At 41.6% G+C, this 22393-nt stretch overlaps 1 protein-coding gene and 1 long non-coding RNA gene across 2 annotated transcripts in view; both read left to right on the plus strand.

The window, feature by feature from the left end:
• The window catches only part of LOC309356515, a 325551-nt gene that overhangs the window by 250436 nt on the left and 52722 nt on the right, over positions 1-22393 (plus strand). The window lies entirely within an intron of this gene.
• SPRED1 (sprouty related EVH1 domain containing 1) overlaps positions 1-22393 on the plus strand; it is an 87131-nt gene that overhangs the window by 45822 nt on the left and 18916 nt on the right. Inside the window, exons 2-4 of the mRNA XM_081887171.1 lie at positions 7940-8114; positions 18397-18565; positions 20326-20375. Of these exons, the coding sequence (XP_081743297.1) occupies positions 7940-8114; positions 18397-18565; positions 20326-20375 (394 nt within the window). The remainder of the gene's footprint in view (positions 1-7939; positions 8115-18396; positions 18566-20325; positions 20376-22393) is intronic.

Raw genomic sequence — 22393 nt, forward strand, 5'->3', positions numbered from 1 at the left:
TCCATAAGAGCTTGTGCTGCTTCATTTAGAGCAAGAATAGGGGAACTGAGAATTGTTTCCAGTGAGTGCCCTTAAATGGGCACAAGCATTTTGATTCAGTGAAGATCCTTTCCACTAACAGAAGAGGAAGGGAGGTAATTTTTGCCATTTTGCACCCCCAAGCCCTTAGCACTCTCCCCCACTAAAAAAAAATGCTTTGGAGGATTAGGAACCAGACGGATACCAGTTGCCATGGATCTGCAACAGAAAAAGACTATTACTTTTATAGGTTTCCCAGAGGGATCTGGTTGGTCATTGTGTGAAATAGGACACTGGACTAGATGGACCTCAGGCCTGTTGTTACGGTATGTTCTTATGAGGCCGTGTGGATAAATCAATCATAGCTTTAACTTATCCCAGTGCTGCTTCCATTTTTAAGGGTTGGGTTTGTCTTCCCTTTTGTAAATTTGATACTTCTTTCTAAGACAAGAGGGCCACTGTTCATTAGAATATGTTGGTTGTTGTTGTTGTTGTCTAGATTTAGATTTATTGCTCACCCTTCACCAGCATGTCACAACAATGCTGTCACAGCCCTGTTTAGGGAAGTTTTTTTAATATTTGATGTTTATTCTGTTTTTAATCTGTTGGGAGCTGCCCAGAGTGGCTGGGGAAACCCAGCCGGATGGGCAGGGTATAAATAATAAATTGTTGTTGTTATTATTTAAAATTCAGTATTAAAAATGGTTAAAACAAATTACAGTCACAGGAGTAGCGTGGGTCCTGAAAACACACATCTCAGGCATCAAAGGCCAGAGTAAAGAGGTGCGTCTTCACCGGAAACTGTATAGTGAAGGTGACAGGTGTATCTCCATGGGGAGGGAATTCAACAGCGTAGGCGCTGCCACAGAGAATAGGCTCTCCCAGGCCGCTGCCACCCCTGAACTTCTGAGGGCAGCAGAAGTACCAAGAGATTGTCACACCCAAGAGAGCCCATAGGGAATGAGGGGGATCTCTCATGTTTTTAGGGCCTAAGTTGGTTAGGCTTTTAAACACTAGCTTTGTAACATAACAGGATATTAAAAGTAAATACAGCTTTAGATTTGCATGCTTTTTCCTTTTTCTCATGCCAGTGAAGGAGAAAAATTAGAATTATTCACTTCCCATTTTAAACAAGTCACAGTTCCCTGTGATATTCAGACTCTAGGAGCAAACCATGGCTTCAGATTTAGACTTGTTCTGAAAACATAATACTGCCCAACCATGGTTTTCTGTATTCAGACCTGTGGAAACAATTGTTCATTTAGAATGGAAGCAGAAGTTTCAGATCTCCTCTTCTTGTTCACCAGGGAAGAGTGGAATGTGTGTTACATCTAAACTGAACTTTGTGAAATGGACTGCTTATTCTCTAACTTCCTCTTTACCTGATATATCATACTGCTGCTATCTTTAGGCATATTAGAGAGGTGGTATTGGCTTTTCTCCTATGAAGGAGGATACTAAGCCTCTTGAATCTATTCCACTTCTTTGATTGAGAGTTAAATAAATCAATTTATTTAATATATTTATATCCCACTCTTGACTGAAGGTCTATATATTATTACTATGTAGATTTTCATCCAGGCATATCTCAGTATCCTTTACCTTTTGCGAGCTGGGTTGTAGCACATGCCTTTTATGTCTCAAATGTCATCTTTATGAGCAGGATATATTGAATGTTTAACCAGAATATTGAATGTTTAACCAGAAGTAGGACCTCACCTAGATTCCAGTTGGTTCACAGTGGCAGTGGCTAAGCCAACCAGTATTAATGGTGGTGGGCATTTGCAATGCCTCCCCAGGGGTTTGTGCTTCTTCCCGATAGAAATTAATGGTAGTCATTTACGTTTACGAGTTGGATACAAGTATTGATGGACGCCATGGGAACAGAGGATATAAAGGCCCTGGAAATCCCAGTTTTGTCCCCTCCCAACTACAGTATGTCCCAAACTTTAGCCTCTTTACTTTGCTTCCATAAAACTTAGAAGGAGGTACTGAGACTCGAGCCAGTCCTTGCCACAGATCTCAGGCCTTGGTTCTGTTGGTCACCCTGAGCTAGAAGGTGATGGAATGTAGGAAACTTTTATAATGATACAGTTCCATTTGTAAACCATCTAATATGGAATTGGAATCAATACGATTTATTTATTTTTTAAAAGAAGGAGCCTCTTTGTCATTGGGTTACAATCTAGCAAACACAGCACAAAGACTTTCTGTTCCGGGATATAGGCTTCTTGGTGGCCTGTCCCCCACTTGGTGCAGGCTGACAACAGACACTTCCTTCCTCTTCCTTAAATAAAGATCCTCCTTCCCTAAATAAAAGTAGCCTTGTTTATCTTTGACTGCTCTCGGGAGACTTGTCTTTTTGCTGGCCAGAGGTTAGAATTTCGCTTTAGCAAGTACATTTGTGTCATAGCTAGCGGAACATCTTGTACTGCTATCCGACCCGTTTGCCTGAGGGAACTGGAAGTATTGTTTGATGTCCTGCATACTAAGCAATTGTCCATAGGCTGTGCAGATTGCATCCGGAATCTTATCAGGATCAGAACACGAGTTGTCATTTGGGTGGACTAGAAGACAATTGGCAGCCCCTGGTATCAATTGAAGATTGATACCAAGAGCTCGTAAGCAGAGGGTGAAAGACATACTAGGCCTGGAATTGAGTAAATCAAAATTGTCTGCACATTAACAGAGCCCCACATGGCAGCCCATATGACAGCTGCTATGATAGGATAAGGTCTTACACAGCAATTTTTTCCCAAACTACCACAATCATTTTCAGAAGAGGGTGGAGCAGTGGCTGAAACCTAGAAAGGATGTGGTGTTTCCACTTTGATCTGAGAGGGCCTGGTACAGAAACATAGATAAAGTTATCTTTCTATTAGTAAGTGAGAAGTTGTTGTAAGTAGTGTCCTCCTTTTACTCCAGCAAAAAAGAAAGAAAGAAGATGGTATACTTTTATTACTTTTACTACTCTCCTAATGTGATTGTTAAATAGTGATCCAGGAAACCCTCAATGAGAAGATATACGCAGGCTTCTCTGAAAGATGCCTGGCCCATGACTGCTGGCCAATGTTCCCGGTGAGTGGAACTACAGTATAGACAGAAGTAGTAATGAGATAGCAATGCATCAGTGCCCAGCAAATTCAAGAAGAACACAACACACAAACACATGTCTGTGCACAAATATATCTTAATAGCTGCAACCAGGTAAGTATTGTTACAGAAGGAAGTGTCACCTTTGGGATGTGTACAGCTACTCTGCATCTCTTCATATATGGTTAATGCTTAAACAATAGAGCTCTGTGTTGGTTGGCTGAAATAATTCAACATTTTCCTTTTTTTTAATAAAATTGAAACATTATTTACCTTTTAAAAAGATACTAACATGAGGAGCCATGAGTGTTTGTTAGCAATTGGTAAATTGTTCTAGATCAGGGGTAGGCAACCTAAGTGGCCCAAGGGGGGTCGTTTAACTGGCCACCAGCCACCCCTGAACCGAGCTGCCTGCTCGGCGAATCCCAGCGCTCTGTGGTAAACCGGCAGTTGAGAAACAATATATTGACAGCAATATGGTCGGCCAACTCATTCTTCTTCAAAGGCTTTCACCCGCACAAAGGATATGGCTAAATATGTTCAATAGAAGGAGCACAGCAGGCTTGGGGGTACAAGGAGCTTCTTCTTCATTGAGAGAGTGGGGCCACAATGTTAAACACTGATTACAAGAGTGAATTGAAGGTGGCAACTGCAGAAGGCACTGAGCAGACAGAAGCAACAAAAGGAGAGAAGCACGTAGAAAATGGCGAGGCAAATCCCCACAATTTATTTCCTGTGATTCACCCAGAATGAAGTTGTTCTTGCATTTAGTTGAACCATAATGTTGCAGTTTCAGAAAGATCTGCTTTCCAACAACTGCAGCATTTCCTAGTGGTGATTTGGCATTCAGGATTTGGGAAAGGAAAGGGAGGGAGGGAGCCCATGACCTGTTCTCAATTCTCCCTAGCGGGCAGATGAAATATTGTTCTAGCAGGCCCCCACTCTTTTCCAGATTTGAATTCTGTGCTCATACTTGCTGCGTTGGATTCTCTCAGGAAGAAGGGAGGTGCATCTGTGAAATTATTTTTTGCTGAAAACAGTTGATTATGATAATGACAGCCCCAGTGTGAAATTCATTATTCAGCAGAGGCTTCCACACCTCAAGATCACAGAAGATGGGTTTCAGGTTTTTACAGTAACAAGCCTAGTAGAAGAAGAAATACTTTCTTCATGTACAAGTCAGGCAAAAGAAAAGCTTGCCTGCCAAGAGTACTTTGCATTCAGAGTCTCTCGGTACAAATTTGAATTTTCTTTATAGTGCAAGCAAGCAGTTGAATTGGTCTGTCACTCCTTTACTCCTCTTATTACTTTCTCACCAAACCCGAATATTTCAAGATACTGACTAAGTAGATAGATAGATCCTACTGAAATGCGAGCTAATTCTACGTAATGATGAATTTTATGAGTAGAATTGTAGCAAAGAAAAAGCCTTTACTATTTATAGTAGTTTGCTCATTAATTCATGTTTCTCCTCTTCTGGATTTCTGGGTTCCTCTTGAGCTCATGGTGATAGAAGCACATCCATAGCATTTTGCCTGATTAAACTGGAATAGTATTCTGTATAACTGCTTCACATGAGAGGGGAAAAAATAGACCATTAACTTTACTGAATTTACTTTCCTTCTGAAGTTGAGGACGGGAGATCCTTTTTCCTGCTTTAAGGGGGAGAATGTCATTTTTGGGATTCCTTTTTCTAGTTTGTTCTGCGAAAACTGACATTCGTCAACATCCTAAACTTACGCTTGTCAGATAAAAGAATAGAAACACAAATAAACCCAACATCCTCTAGACATTCTAGAAAGATGAGGTATGCATACAATCCTTTCAACTCTGACCTTTGTAACTTTAATTGACATATTGGAAACTTCTGTGGGTTATTTAAAAAAAAACTAAGAGGTACTTGACTGGAAAAAAATTGCAAACATTAAGGCAACAATAGCTATCTGCGCATACATAATAGGGCCTGCACACTCAAAGGATAGCTTCTTTGATGATGATGATGATGATGATGATGACGACGACAACAACGACGATGACTGTTTATCAAGCATTCAACATAGAACTTTCACATCACCTCATGTATTTGCATACATTAGTTTGTGAGACTACCCTAAGATCCTCCTGGTTTCTCTAGACAGCACACTTGGAACAGTTGATGCGAAAGATCTATCTCGCATGAGTACACAGTTTGAGAGAGACAGAAAAAGGGTGGAATACAAAAAGTTTTAAAATACTTATATGAAGGTATGTCTATAGAAATAAAGGATCTTTCTCTGATCTGACTTCCATCTCTGTCATCTTGTCTCACTGTGTGATTGCACAACAGTTTCCATCACGACAATCAGCACGATGATTTTGGGCTTCTCGAGTAAGAATGGGCACTCCCTTAAAACTAGAAACACTAAAATCTGTAAGTGAGCTTTTAAAGACTTCCTTGACACTCCCTAAGAAACTTCAGTGAAATTTAGTTCCAAAGAATATGTAGCGCATGAGTTGCAGATCAGGAACTCATTTAAACCAGGACGAGAGTCTATTTCCTTATTACAAAGACTGAGTGATTAATTTATTGATTTCCAGTAGAGTTAGCAGTATAGATTACCATACCCTTTGAAACTTGTGATGGTTGAGAGTGAAAATTAAACAAATTCTTGAACTTTGTTTCCAGTTTTTCCACGTTTGCATGTGTTTTAGGGAAACATGCTGTCGTGTGTGTGTGTGTGTGAGAGAGAGAGAGAGAGAGAGAGAGGGGGGGGGGGAGCTGGTGCAAAAAATAGAAAAGGGGGGCACCCCACATTCCACCCTGTCTAGCATGAGACTAGCTTGGGATGTGGCAGTGACTCCACCACTTCTTTCAGTCCCACTGCTCAAAGCTAGAAGTTAGACTTGCTAATTCTAGGAACTCTATACAACAAAATATCTAAATACAAGTATTTGGCTATGTCTAGGTAACCTTTATCAATGAAAGAGAGTTTTCCTTCTGTTGAAGTGTCATGTGATTCTGATCAGTGGTAAATAGAGGAGATAGTGGCTGTTTCAGACTACAGTCATGCCTCGGGTTACAGACGCTTCGGGTTGCACGTTTTCAGGTCGCGCACCGTGCCAAACCTAGAAGTACCAGAATAGGTTACTTCCGGGTTTTGGCGCATGCGCAGAAGCACCAAATAGCAACCTGCGCATGCGCAGACGCGGCACTGCGGGTTGCAAACGTGCCTCCCGCACGGGTCACGTTCACAACCCGAGCATCCACTGTACTCTAAGGTGCTGCTGGAAGGAATTTTTTATTTTGTTTCGACTATGGCAGACCAACACGGCTATCTACCTGTAATTAGAACTCTGATATAAAAGGCTCTGATCTTACATGCATGCCCCTACTAGTGTAGAACAGCAATAAAGTAACTCCTTTTAACCATTATAAGGGCAAAGGGGGAGTTGAAAATGTGATAAGAGAAGCTTGCAGGACAATTTTAAGTGGCTCTTCTTAAGAAGCAAATGTGCAAACATACTGATCTTTTACTTGGTTTAGGCAGTAGGGTATTTTGATCCAATCTGTCCCCATTCATTTCTTACCAAATTAAGACAGTGCACAGCTGAATACAAACAGGACCATTTCTGCCAACACTGTTGCCGTGGTTACCAGTAGTGAGTGATACTGCCTTGCCACACATTCTGATGCAAGGCTGTCACGAACACCCTGGTATTTTGAGTTTGGTGAGACCATATTTTTTTACATTGTTTTGACTTTTTTTCAGTCAATAAATTGTCCAGCTCTTACCTCAGCATCCATTTTTTTTATCAATACCATCAGGAATTCATGCAAATGGCTTGAGGACTAAGCTTTGGGAACACTTCTTGAAGACCTAGTGGTGTATCACCTAGGTTTTTGGCTTACTACAGCACTATGTAGCACTCTGCTGAACATTTTTGGACAAGCCAGGAATGTTGAATAGTCCACTCAGTTAGAAGGATCTGGTAAACCCCAACCGCAGCTAGGGAGAGAAATGCAAAAGGCAAATTAAATATTAGTAAGAAGCAAATAAGCTTTGTTGTACTAGCCAAAGGCCATGACGAAACCATAGAAACACTATCAGAAAAAGAAATATCTATACATCTATAAAACAGAATCTCTGCCTGAACCATTGGAATCATAAAATACACGTGCATGCTTAAATTGGGGGTCTCCACACAGCGTACAGTATTTTCCTATTTAGACCCCTGAATTGCTAAGAAGTGTGCATTTATGTAGAGTTGTTGAAGTTGTTTGAATAGTGCTGTCAGGTGTGGAGAGCCCTCCTCTTCTTTCAGTAACGTCACAGATAAGAATTAACGCGCAGTTGATATAGTCCTTTTATTATAGCATCATGCTGCAAACACAAATACACAGCTCTCCACAGGGAGGGCAGTTGGCTACTCTAAATCCTCTTTTCAACTTCCACAGCATTTTAGGCGCCAACGGGAAGTTCCTCCCTCCCTCTGACTCCTTTACTCTCTGATATGTACGTTCGGACCTCCAAGTTCGTGGGAGGGGGGTCCCCCACACTCTCAAGTGACGTCTTGACTAGCTGCCCCCTCCCTTCTGGCTCCCTTGTTATTATCTCATAATTGGGTAACTCCTCCCTAAGCTGTTCAGCTTCTGTCTCTCTCTCTGTGACTCTTCCCCCTCCAGCTCTCCATCAGAGAGAAGCTGGTTTGCCATAGAATGCGTCCCCCAGTCCTCGGCTTCAGACCATTCCCTGACAAGTGCAAATGTCTGTGCTGTGAACTGACTTAGTTTAAATCACATTCAACTAAATGGAGAAGCTAACTGCTTTTTCTCACCTCTCTCTTTCAGTAATAGTTATGCCCGTGTGCGAGCTGTGGTGATGACCCGTGATGACTCAAGCGGTGGATGGTTACCACTTGGAGGGGGTGGTCTAAGCTATGTCACCGTTTTCAAAGTCATTCACCAGGAAGAAAATGGCTGTGCTGATTTTCTTATACATGGGGAGCGTCTCAGGGATAAAACGGTAAAGACAACTATTTCTTTCTTGTGCCATTATGAACATTCATATTTCTGTGTGTCTTTCTAATCTGGACAATGTGGGAGTAAGGTACTTTTATGATAATAGTTTCATTTTGTGATTTGACAAAAATAACAAAAACAAGCAAATGTCTGAGACAGAGGAGAGTGTTTATTTTAATTTTTTAAAATTGCCTCTCATCTCATAACCCAAATAATATTTCACACTAGGCTATAAAAATCACAGTAAAACTATAAAACAAACAATAAGAATAGGAATGTAGTCTAGAATACTGTTACACCAACTTCTATTTTTAAAGCTAGACCACTTCAAACTGGGCTTCAGTCATTTTGGAAAACTTAAAACTAATCACGTTAAAGAACAATAAATAGTGGGATAGAATGCATAAATATGACATTAATTTCATGTGGAAACAGAGTTTTATTTATTTATAAAAATATTTATATGCCACTCATAGCAATATATCACAGCAGTTTACAACAATGCAAAACTATAAAACCATACAGTAAAATTGTAAAAAATTAAAAACAAAAGTTTGTGCCAGAACAGAAGAAGCATTGGACAGGTGTGGGAACTTTTTGCCAATTCCACTTTCCCATTGCAGCACCCTGCAACCCATATCTGTTCCCAATAGTTCAGGGACCTTTCCGTGCAACATGGAAGGTGGTGCAGGGAAACTGTCCAAAATTGCCTTCCTTTTTCTTACATCAGTGGATGCCTCATTTGGATCAGAAGTGCTTCTGCAAACAGGACAAGAACTTTGTGTTTTATCCAGAATCGCTTATGCATGTTTGATACAACTACCCACAGAATCGCTGGAAACCAGGAACCCTTTAAGTGTTATCTGAAACCTAAATGATGTCTCTTCCAAGATTGGCTCAAAGCTGGGATTATATATGCAGGACCCTTCCACAAGGGCAGAAGCCAGCCACATAAGTTCAAGCCATTCAGCATCCCTCCTCCAAAATTTCTCCATAGCCAATCCCTGCCCCTGCGGTTTGGTCCCTTAAATGTTAACGCCAGCCTTGCAGGAGCCACTTCCTTAAAGGCTGCTCTCCACCCAGTAGACCACCACCCAGCACATGGCAATCCAAAGAAATAAATATTTATTTGGGGGGTATATTTATTTATTTGGGGGGTATTCTTGTTATTATTATGCATTTTGTGTTTTTTATCTTGTATTTTTATGTTGTGAATAGCCCTGAGATCTACAGTTGAAAGGCAGTACACAAATTCAATTAATAATGAATAATTTGTGCCCTAAATAATGTTTCCGCCATTTAAACGAATCATAAGGCTTTCTTTTAATATGCCTTGCTATCCTGTGAGACCATTTCCTGTGTTCATGCTACCAGCTGAGCTGCTGATATGTGATGTAAATCTTTTCATGAATGTGGTTTTGGTTTTATTTGTAGTGCTGAAAATTATTCTTAGATTTTTGAATGAGTATCTTCAGAGATGACATGTCCAATGACATAAAGCAACGTGTTCCAGATAGATATAGATAGATTTCTATTTTTTTTGTGGCAGACCTTAGCGTAGGAACAGAAATAACTGGTTAGTACAGGCGAAACAGTGGTATTGGCTAGAATATGAGACTGGGGGCGGGGGCGGGTTAAGCATATTATCAGATGCTGTAGGGTGATAGTCAAGGATATACCATATTCACGCGAGTCTAATGTGCCATCAAATCTAATGCGCACCTTGATTTTCAGAACCTTGAAACCAAAAACTATTTGCTGGCAAATGTAAACGTGCCATTGAATCTAATGTGTACCTTAATTTTCACAACGTTATTTGGCCAAAAAAGGTGATATTAGGTTCGAGTAAATATGGTAGCACCCTCTAAAGAGAAACTTCTTTTTTCCCTTGAAAGTGTTGGCTGATTGGTTATTATCCTCTTTTAAAGGGGCACCACTCAACTGCCCCTTTCTACCCTGCATCTTGATTTGTCATCCTATATAGATGCTGACACCCATATGCTGATCAAATAAATTCCTGTTGCCATTCCACAATAGCCCTAGGTAGTAACACAAAGTTATTTATTGTCCGAAAAAGCAAGCAAATCCTTTCCCCACTTCTTTCTTTCTCTCTGCCAGCAGCTTTTCCTACTTGCATCGGCCACAAAATTTGACCTGTATCTCCAGCCAGATTTGTTTCAGAGCTCCTCTGTGACTTTTCAATGTGGCTCTCAATTTAAGACTGAATTTGGCCTGTTTAAAATGTTTCTCTTTTTTGCCCCCATTTGTTGTAATGTGGAGTCTGAAAGAAGCTGTAAGTTCTTTTCTTTTTCAACCGCCCATCCGGCATGGATTAAGCCTGCCCAAATTATAGACAAATACATCCAGAAGTACTTGTGGAGGGCACCTTTAAAGTTTGGTGTTTTAAACAAAAGAAAGTCCATAACCTTTTGATTTTCTTTGAGAATTGTATGCAATTTGCTGGCTTGGTCACCCCTTCTGATGGGATGAAACCTGCCAAATTTCTGAACAACAGCTGCAGTACAAAAAGAATCAGGAGGGAGGGGGCACCAGAAACCCCCAGGAAATACTGGGATAGGGTTAAAGTTGTCTCCCAGCAGCGACCCTTTAGCCCCAAGGGTCATTCGTGGAGAATTTACCCACCCCACTGGATTTTGGAGTTACAAGGGAGATCTCTGCATTGACTTACATATGGGAAGATATAACCCCCCAAAGCAATGTGATTGGAGTTCTCTGGGGAAATAATTCACTGTGATTACAAAGCTAGAACTCTCCATCAAAATGAAAGATTTCCCCCTGACACCCCTCCCCCACAAAAAATCTTGGTTTCACTTCTCCAAAATGTGTTTTTTGAACATCCAAGACCACAGAGCTACTCAGAAGCTTAGGAGTGCCTGCTCTGACTCATGACATCTTGGAGTGCTGTCCAACTTGGAAACATGAGAGAACCTTCCCTGAATCACCCCAATCTGTCTTGTAATTTTGGGCACATGCAGAACAAATGCGCTCCCTAATGTGAACACTTGAAAGTGGGAAGAACTGGGAAGAGAAGCTTCTACTGTATCTGAGAAGAGCTGTGGCAATGATTTACTAGCTGTTACCCATGAGGCCAAGTTTGTTTCTGCTGCTGCTGTTTAGGCTGAGCATTTGACAATGGCATAGACACTTGTTGATGGTGGTGGGGGCTAGGCAAGCATTGTGCAAGACCTACAGGTGATTCTGTCTCTGCCGACTGATGCAGGAGGACAGCAGAAACAGCATGGGAACTTCAGAAACTTTGTTTTCTTATCCTAGGAAATAATATATAGTATAAGAGTTCCCATTAAAACAAGTTTCAGAACCAACATTTAACTCAAACTATCAGGCTTGTTGCCTGGTCAGTTCATTTTCTTCCCTGCATGGTTGCTCCTTTCCCAGTTAATGTGTTAATGCGCAAAATCATAAGGAAATGTGGCAGCTGGGACTGGGTGCCAGAGGAAATCGAGAATAGCACTGAAAGGTATGGAGCAAATGGCAACAGGAAGGAATGACACATGGGCTAAGCTGGCCAACTGGAGAGATGTTGTATTTGTCATCTCTTGCATTTCTGCCGTTTGTACCTGCCATAAACCACCCATTAAGGTTTAGATCAGGCATGGCCAAACTTGGCCCTCCAGCTGTTTTGGGACTACAATTCCCATCATCCCCGGCCACTGGTCCTGTTAGCTAGGGATGATGGGAATTGTAGTCCCAAAACAGCTGGAGGGCCAAGTTTGGCCATGCCTGGTTTAGATGAAAAACTAAATTCGTGTCATCTTCTACAGCGCTATCCACGCTGCCTTGAGTAGTCAAGTCATGCAGTATGGGTGGATCACACACTCTCTTGGTATATTTAAAGTAGCTTTTGTTAACCTGGTTCCCCTCTGCATGTTTTGGGAGTTATAACCTAGAACATACAGGGGGCATCAGATTCGCAAAGCTTGGTTTAGAACATATCAGTCCCTCTTTTCAACAACCAAGAGTGAACATAGGAAGCTTAGTTTTGTCCATACTGACTGGCTTTCTAGGATTTCAGCCAGTAAACCTAGATTGAACCTGGGACTTTTTGCATGCAAATCTTAAGCTCCACCATTAAGCCAGGGTCCTTCCCACTCAGATATGCTTGCAAAAGTTTTGATTTAAATTAATATTTTGTATGCTGATATTCCAGCGACAAAGTTCACCTTAAAGCAACCCACAGCGATAGCAAAGCATTGGAAAACAACACAAGTTACACTTCTAACAATTTGAGCATATAATTACAGTTTAAAATAAAAACCCAAGCCATAGTAAAGTAAAACCAAAAAACTCACCTAACAATTAATGCAGTTCAGTACAAACCAATAATAAGTCAAAATACTTTTAAAACAAATAAGAACGCGTGACAGTAGCAGAGCAGCAGCCTAAGAAACATTTTGAAAGTATCAACCTGCTCATGGTCAGTGCTGAGTTTCTGAGACTTTCCTTATAGTCCCTTTGCCAACCAAAGTGCCGAGAGAAGGGACGAGAGAGAAGAGCCTTTGCAGTACTGGCATCTGAACTATGGAATAACCTTGCAGGACAGATTGACCAAGCCTGCCTTAAGCTTTCTCTTAAGAATCTGTTTTATTCTGTTGGACATTTTTTTCCAATGAGTTGTTTAATGTGTTTTTTAGCCTGCTGCTGTTACTGTGTGTTTTTTATCATGGTGATTTAAAGTGCTAGTTGGTTTCTTAAATGTGCTTATTTTTTAAAAAAGTTAAAATTTAATATATATAATTACATTTACATATATATGTATATAACTATATGTATGTATATAACATACATATACATACACATTTTATGTATACACACACACACACACACACACACAAAAACATATATATATATATATATATATGTGTGTGTGTGTGTGTGTGTGTTTGTGTGTGTGTGTGTGTGTGTGTGTGTATACATAAAATGTGTATGTATATGTATGTTATATACATACATGAAAAATACGGTGTGTGTATATATATATATATATATATATATATATATATATATATATATACACACACACCGTATTTTTCGCACCATAGGACGCACTTTTTCCCCTCCAAAAATGAAGGGGAAATGTGTGTGCGTCCTATGGTGCGAATGCAGGCTTTCGCTGAAGCTGGAGAGCGAGAGGGGTCGGTGCGCACCGACCCCTCTCGCTCTCCAGGCTTCAGAAGAGCCCCACCGCCAGCCCCACAAGCTCGGGGGACAGCGGGGAGGTGGAACGTCGCCATCCCGCTGTCCCCCGACTTGGTTAGAAGGCTGGCGGGGGGAGAAGCCTGCTCCTCCCCGTCGCCAGCCCCGCAAACTCGGGGGACAGCGGGAGAGGCGCAGTGCGCCCTTCGCGCTGCCCCCCGACTTGGCTAGAAGGCTGGCGGGGGGGAGAAGCCTGCTCCTCCCCGTTGCCAGCCCCGCAAACTCGGGAGACAGCGGAAGAGGCGTAGCGCGCCCTTCCCGCTGTCCCCCGACTTGGCTAGAAGGCTTGGGGGGGGGAGAAGCCTGCTCCTCCCCATCGCCAGCCCCACAAACTCGGGAGACAGCGGGAGAGGCGCAGCGCGCCCTCCCGCTGTCTCCCGACATGGTTTGGAGGCTGGCGGAGGGCTTCCTCCTCCCCCAGCCCCGCAAGCTCCCAGAGCGATGCCAAAGCTTATGGCAGGAGCATCCATAGGCGCGCGTCACCTCTCCAGCCGGGAGAGCACGCATGGGGCTAAAGCAGCCCCCGCGACCCTCTCCCGGCTGGAGGGGTGACGCGCGCCTATGGCCGCTGCTCCCTGACCTGCTCTTTGGGGCTGGTGGTGGGCTTACCCCGCCAGCCCCAAAGAGCAGGTCGAAAGAAACCTGAAGGAAAGGAACCGACCCCTCTCGCTCTCCAGGCTTCCAAGGTAGCCGCCTGAACGCACCTTAAACGGCACCTTGTTTTAGAGCGGGAAAACAAAAGGGGGAAAATTCTCCCACTCTCTGCGCAGAGCCTCCTGCCGCTTCGCTGCAGGGGCGCTGGGCAGAGAGCAGAAGAATTTTTTTCCCTTGTTCTCCCCCCTCTAAAACAAGGTGCGTTCTATTGTCCGGTGCGTCCTATGGTGCCAAAAATACGGTGTGTGTGTGTGTATATATATATATATATATATATATATATATATATATATATATATAAAATAAGCTGCCATGACAGATTAGAGAACTGGGCCAAAACAAACAAGATGAATTTTAACAGGGAGAAATATGGGTGACACCTGGCTTGAGAGCAGTACATGTGAAAAGGATCTAGGAGTCTTGGTGGACCACAAACTTGACATGAGCCAACAGTGTGATGCGGCAGCTAAAAAAGCCAATGCAATTCTGGGCTGCATCAATAGGAGTATAGCATCTAGATCAAGGGAAGTAATAGTGCCACTGTATTCTGCTCTGGTCAGACCTCACCTGGAGTACTGTGTCCAGTTCTGGGCACCACATTTCAAGAAGGACACTGACAAACTGGAACGTGTCCAGAGGAGGGCAACCAAAATGGTCAAAGGCCTGGAAATGATGCCTTATGAGGAACGGCTAAGGGAGCTGGGCATGTTTAGCCTGGAGAAGAGGAGGATAAGGGGTGATATGATAGCCATGTTCAAATATATAAAAGGATGCCACATAGAGGAGGGAGAAAGGTTGTTTTCTGCTGCTCCAGAGAAGCGGACACGGAGCAATGGATCCAAACTACAAGAAAGAATATTCCACCTAAACATTAGGAAGAACTTCCTGACAGTAAGAGCTGTTCAACAGTGGAATTTGCTGCCAAGGAGTGTGGTGGAGTCTCCTTCTTTGGAGGTCTTTAAGCAGAGGCTTGACAACCATATGTCAGGAGTGCTCTGATGGTGTTTCCTGCTTGGCAGGGGGTTGGACTCGATGGCCCTTGTGGTCTCTTCCAACTCTATGATTCTATGATTCTATGAGTTTAATTTTATCATGAAATAGTGGGATGTAAGTGGCGTAAAACAGAGCTAACGTCACACAAGTTAAAACTTATTCTTAAAATAAAATAGAACAATAGGAATGCTTCCAGGAATGGGTGTTTCATTCGTCAGCCCCTTCCTGTGCATGAAGTGATACCACCAGGCAGCACGACAGCTAGGATGTCATGACTCTGACTGACTGGAGATTTCTCAAGCTTCCCTTCCTATGCCATACCATTTGATGAGGTGATTAAGGGTGGGTGGATAGAAAGGGAAAGCAAGTCTTCATGATTGAGCAAATTCCTGGAAAATTGAGAAAAAAATCCAATTAACCTTTGAGCAGTTGGAATTCCCCTGTTGGAAAATGAACCAAATGTCTTAAATTCATAGCCCATTAGGTTGAATTAATGGATAAAGCATAATTTTACCACCCTTCAAACATTACTTACAATCAAATTTCATAATGACAATGTATTGTAGTTCATATCTGAAATGATCCAGTAGCTGATGAACTTTGCTAAGGAAAGAACCTCATTAGTTCTTTTTAGAGAGCATTCCTCTCAGAATCTTCCTCAACAGTACTGATTCACGGTACTTTCTGTTCCTCAGAGCATCCATTCTCCTTTATCAGGCTTTTGTTTTGTTTTAAGATGTCTTTGACCTGACACCAGCAATTCTAAAATAGGGCTGACTTCTGTAACAGCACTTCCTCTATCACACCAAGGCTTCAGGCAGTGAGAAATGAATTGGCTAGAACTCCAGTGGTTCAAGGTAAACTAAATAGAAAGCAATGGCCCAAAACCTCTCTTCGTTTTGTTTTACAAAAGGAGCAATGAGACGAATTACTTTCAGAGAAAATAGATAGCAGGATACACACTAGATGACAGACAGACAGACAGACAGACAGACAGACAGACAGACAGACAGATAAAATCATGAGCTGGTTCTTGCAAGTGATAAAATGAGTGAGATTTTCAGAAAACACATTGGGGAGTGATTCTACTTGCTAAGCTTTCAGACATATTTGGCTTTGCATTATGAAGAATGCCTTTGCCATTGTGATTGCTTGAAAACATAAAAAATATAGCTGTAGCTGAAAATGTGTGTGATCTTTGGCACACAAAAACATTTGCATTAGACCCAGGAAGGAGTTTTAATCGGAATTCAGGCAAAAGGTTTGCTTGCTCAGCCTGGTGTTATGATACACAGTAAAATCACTGTATTTTAGTTGAAGATAACTTGTGGCAAAAGACAGGGTACAGCTTCATGAATAAGAATGTTAGCTTGATATGTTATTGACAAAGAGCCTGTCAGGTACCTTGAAAAGTGATAGCACCCAGGATATGGATTTCACTTTGGAGTGACAGAGACTATTTCTGGACTTGTTTACCCAGCTTGTTTAGATCTCTGTTGGAATGTGAAGGGTTTTCTTCTTCTTTCTTTTCACAAAGCACCCCTGACATAATTGCACACTTCCTCCTTTATTATACTTCCCTTCCGAGATCTGGCTCCAGCCAGTCTAGTTGGAACAATTACCTTCCACTCTAACCTGGACAGGTCTCTGCTCTTTTAAGCTATGTAAACATCAATGGAGAGTTTCTTTTATATGCAGAATTAAACATACATCCAGGCTTCAGTATTTTAGATTTTCAAATGCCACAGACTTGATGATATTTATTTTTCCTTTCCGGTTTAATAATGAGACATTTATTCTGTTATGTGTTACGCATCTTATTGTCTGGTATCCTTGCTTAACCGCAGCAAGACAAATGAATTCAAAGAGAAGGCATGGGAAGAACTTCACCATTCATGACTTTCTGAACAAAGAGAAATTGTGCACACCCTTTCTTTTACATGGTGTTCTCCTTCCAAAGTGGATCCTTTCACAGCATTTGGAGACTTAGCAAGGTTAGAGTAGTCAGATGAGAGAGGTGGGCATGGATGTGGTGTTTTGCTTGAGTATTGGAGACACTGGTTCAAATCCCCATTCAACCATGAAGTTCACTGGATGACCTTTAACCAGGCATTACACATACGTCAGCCTAACCTCTTTTACAGGGTGAGAATATAGTGCAGGGAGCCATGTATGTCACCTTGAACCCATTGGAGGAAAGAAAGGTTTGATTGAATGAAATTGAATAGAAAGACTGAAGGAGAAGGGAGACCGGGTACAGTCAATAACCCCTTGGCCAGTTCTTCACCAATTCCTGATTCAGGATGCTGTCTACACAGTTCGAGAATATTGTCCAACATTTTAGAAGACCTGGACAGTGTTTGGAGCCAATGTAAAGGGAAAATCAGCTTGTGAGAAGCCAGTCAGAGTGGAAGAGAAAAGTGGCCATGTTGCTGTCTTCAAATTTCCTTTGCCATAATTCGTCTTCTTTTAATAAAAGGCAGCCTGGGTTTGCTACATGTGTTCTGCATGTAATTAACTGTTACCTCCCTTTGTAACATTATAAAAGATCTCCTCTGATTCACCCAAACACAAATGTTTGTGAGTACATATCTACACTGGAATAAACTGCACAAAAGCATCTGTGGGCTCATCAAGACTGTCATATTTGCGTGTATCTGAAGAAGTGTGCATGCACAAGAAAGCTCATACCAATAACAAACCTAGTTGGTCTCTAAGGTGCTACTGGAAGGATTTTTTATATATATATTTGTTGTGGGATAAGAATGTTCATACATTTAGTTGCTTTTACCTACTTGTTTTAATTTTACAAGCTGGCCTGATTCATACATAATGCTAAAACTGTTGTTGTTGATTTATAAACCTGGTTAACTCGAACCATATCTTGGCATTATGTGTGAACTCCGGCTTCCTCCTTAACTATAGTTAAGGAGCTGTGACAACCAAAAAGTTGTAGCCATGAGTGTAAGAGCAGCAAAAATTAAAATCAAACCACTCTCAAGGTTTGACTGCTCTTGTTGGTGCTTTTAAACTATTTTGTGGTGTAATAAACTGAAGTTTAAGTGATCATCTGCCAGGTGCCTTGGCTTCAACTGTGGTTTATTAACTATGGTGAACGTTAATCATGGTTTAGCATTATATGCCAACCATGTCACTGTGTACTTACAAAAAATGCATTGGTATTGCTGTATTATAGCCTGGAATCGGGAACAGCCAGTAACTAAGGCAAAAACTAAATTTCTTTCAAGTAGGTTATATATAAATGGTTTTTCACAAACTTGTCTTTTTTGGGGAGGAGCTAATTGGTCCATGACATGATTCATTTGAGAGTAGACTTTATTTTTAAACCTTGTTGTGTACAGAAGTCCCTTATGCTAAGTTTTTCCTTTAACTCTGCTTTTCAGGTGGTTTTGGAGTGTACGTTGAAGAAGGACCTTATTTACAATAAGGTTACGCCAACTTTTCACCACTGGAAAATAGATGACAAAAAATTTGGCCTGACATTTCAGAGTCCTGCTGATGCAAGAGCATTTGATAGAGGCATTCGTAGGGCGGTAGAAGATCTTTCCCAAGGTATGAATCTCTGTTGCATAAGCATTTTAAAATATATAGTCATAATTTTAAAACAATTATAGTAGTACCCACGATGTAATACTATATGCGTTAATGAAACTGTGCTGGTCCTCTTTTTGACTGGTTGTCAAAATAAAATAAATATGAAGAGCAGAAGCATAACTATTGTACATTTAGGTACAGTGTTAATGTACATTCATTAATGTTAAATGGCAAGCACCTGTTTTAGCCTTGATCAAGAGAGCAACATGCAGCTCCTACAGAGCTGGTCTATGTGGCTGAGGGGTAATGAACAATGGTTGCAGCAGAGATAGAACACGATGGTGCAGGTCAGCCATGGTAATAATCCCTGCTTACCCAGAGAAGAGGCAAATCACAAATTTGTGTTTAATATTTTTAAAGCCATATACAAAGCTACCAAAGAGAGTCAAGATCCTTTCATTGAAGGACCTTCACTACCTTTTATAGAGCATTGGCCACTTATCTAATTGTTTGGATTTCACTTGTATAACGTTAACTAACCTTCTTCCTTGGCACTCTGTCAGCTTCTATGATGCTTTGCTGTGAGTTGCGATTTTGAATAGTTTCCAGAGGATTATTTACTTGCAAATGTGTTTAGTTCATATTATGCCAAGTGAAGTGAGGCCTTCAGGTTTAGCAACCTTGTTCAGCAGCGTGTGTCTTTTGTTTTTGAGTCTGAATGTGTTTACTGTTTTGTAACAGACTAGCTTTCTTGGGACGTGGGTGGCGCTGTGGTTAAAACCTCAGCGCCTGGGGCTTGCCGATTGCATGGTCGGTGGTTCGAATCCCCACGGCAGAGTGAACTCCCATCTTTCGGTCCCAGCTCCTGCCCACCTAGCAGTTCGAAAGCACCCCTAGGTGCAAGTAGATAAATAGGTACCGCTTTATAGCGGGAAGGTAAACGGCGTTTCCGTGTGCGGCGCTGGTGCTGGCTCGCCAGAGCAGCTTCGTCACGCTGGCCACGTGACCCGGAAGAGGATGTGAGGGTGATCTGGCTGCGACATCTGTCACCCCATTGATCGCCAGGGTTGATTCGGCTGATCTGGCTGGCTAGGCGGGTGTCCCCTTCCTCCCTCACCGCTCCATGTGCGTCCCTCCCGAAGCTGCGCGCTCGGTGGAAGAGGACGACCATCCCAGATAGAAGGAGTGTACCGTTCTTCGGAAGTGTCTCCGGACAGTGCTGCCCCCAGCCTGTTAAATGAGATGGGCGCACAACCCTAGAGTCGGACATGACTGGCCTGTATGGGCAGGGATACCTTTACCTTTACCTTTACTAGCTTTCTTGAATGTTGAAATATCAGAATGAAGTGTGCTGTGCACATTCAGGACACCATTCTGTATTTAAAGTTCAAACCCCTGTCTGATCCAACACCAGTTTTCATACGGCTTAGGAAAGGCATTAAACAAACTGCAATGTAATGCTTCTCTTGTGCACTGAATTATCAGAATGAAATTTGATACATAATTCTCTGTTTGCTTGAACTTGACATTGGTAGTGTACATGCCTTGGATGCAGAAGTTCCCAGGTTCAAACCCTGTCATCTCCCATATAACAAAATTTAGGTGATGGGAAGGATCTCTGTCTGGATTCCCAAAGAGCCCCTATCACTCAGAATAGCTGTCTCAGAAAAAATGGAGAGTCCAGCTAGGGGAACATAGGAAGCTGCCTCATACTAAGTCCTCAACTCTCACATCTGAAAGAAACTTGACATTTTTATGTTTGTCTTATTCTTCCATAGGTTGTCTGCCGTCACATGATGAAATTGAAGTACCTGTAGATGGCTTCCCAGTAAGTGCTTTAAACTTCCATTATGTTAATTGTATTGGAAGAGATGGCAGGAGTTTTCAGTGCTGAAAGTGGTCTTACTTGTATTCGTTAAAACTTTTTGAACTTTAAATCTGCAGAAGGATAACCACGTGAACCGTCTTGCCTTGTAACTATAGAGTTTAGGCTGGGTGACTTTTCTTTGTCATATTTAATTCTCAAAGACATAAGCTATTGCTTCGTTTGAGAGACATTTCTTTCTTTTTTTACCCTAGATGTGTTAATGAAAGAGTGAGTGGATATAACTAAGGCAAAGGGGTGCCAAAGTGCCTGAAGCTTAATTTGAATTATGGCTGAGCTCTAGAAGAAAAATGTTCATTGCCAAAACTGAGACTTGTGAAGGTTGTAGTATTATAAAAATGTCCTCTGGTTGCATGCAGATTAAAGGGTTTAATGTCAGGCAGGACTCATCAGGATTTAAACCTGTAACCCATTTTCAATGTTGAGGTTCAGTCACACAACATGAGAAGCAACAGAAAGATTATTAGTACTTCAATGTTCTTCCCAAGGTTCCTGTAGACAAGTAATACACAGTGACTACAAAAAATCCATGGGTGAAATCCAGTGGACGTATGGGGAGTCAAGGGTTAGAGTTGATGGATTTCATTCACATGAGCTGGAAACTCTTGTTCTAGTTTGGGTTATCAGACAGGCTTCACTTTAACAAAGGTAGTGAATTGAAAGCTTTTCAGCCATGGTCTTAGTGTGTGATGATAGTCTATCACTTTTAAAAGATATACAGTGGTACCTCGGATTAAGAACTTGATTCGTTCTGGAGGTCGGTTCTTAACCTGGAATGTATCTAAATAAGAATTATATTACTTTCTCATTGCAGTGTTGGAAAACCCAAAAGTTGTGATGCGTTTTCAGTGGGTTTTTTGTTTTGTTTTTAGTCAAAGATTGTTGCACACAAGTAGATCACTGTTTCTTTAAGTGTGTGACTTAATTGCCATATATTAAGATGAGTTACAAGCCTGGAAATGGGAAAAATTGCCAGTCTTTGCTTTTAAAAGCATATCATTACTTGGCAATACATGTGGGTCTTTCATGAAGTATATGTGTCATCCTTATAGGCAGCAGGCTGCATCATCAAGATTATCACACATTCTCATATATTTTATCTGAGAATAAACTATACCGTCCCTTCTGTAATCAGATGGGGTGTGCTTCATCTGTTTAACAACATTCACAAATGTTGATAAGCAAAGATGAAAAGGTGTAGGGTGGGTGGCCATAGTTTGCCCAAAATAGCCTCATAGGCCAAATGCCTGGTGGGCCAACACTGGCCCACAGACTGGAGGTGCCAAACCTAGAGATAGAACAAAATCACCTCAGAAGGTGAAGGTCTCTTGCCTCAGGGAGCAGGAAAAACCCCCGTTAAAGGTTGGAAAATGGACACAAAATGTCAAGTGTCAAGTTGTGGTGTGTGTTTGTTTTTACATAATTAAAAACAAACACCACAGACATGATGTCCGTATGAGAAATGTGAATATCCTGGAAGAAAGTTTCAGAAAAACAGCAACTGAAATACTGGTGTCAGTTGGCAACTTCATTAATGTTGAGCTTGAGAATGAGAAATTGGGGGGGGGGGAGATAATGGCCCAGTGATGCAATATGATATCCATTATTCTAAAAATAAATAAATATGGGGACTTTGGTGACATTTGTCTTTCATGCAACTGATGATAATGATGGGTTGAAAAGAAACAGATCATTAGGGTGTTGCCACAGCTAAATGTAAATCCCTGTGGTCATTACAGTTCCCACACGGGCTTGATGCTGACCTGCAACTTATGAATGCATAGTGAAGTGTCATGGGCCCAGGGCCTTGCTTAGGAGGCATTTATTTATGGGTGTCTATCAATGAATTGTTACATGTTACATTGGTCACTGGTCCTTTGCCTGAAAACTGTTTTTCCATAGTTTCCAATAAACATTACCATAAGTTTTCACGCTTGTCTATGAAACATTAGCTCCTTATG

Source organism: Podarcis melisellensis, assembly GCF_964234715.1.
Source record: "Podarcis melisellensis genome assembly, chromosome: 1".
NCBI classification, from domain to species: Eukaryota; Metazoa; Chordata; class Lepidosauria; order Squamata; family Lacertidae; genus Podarcis; species Podarcis melisellensis.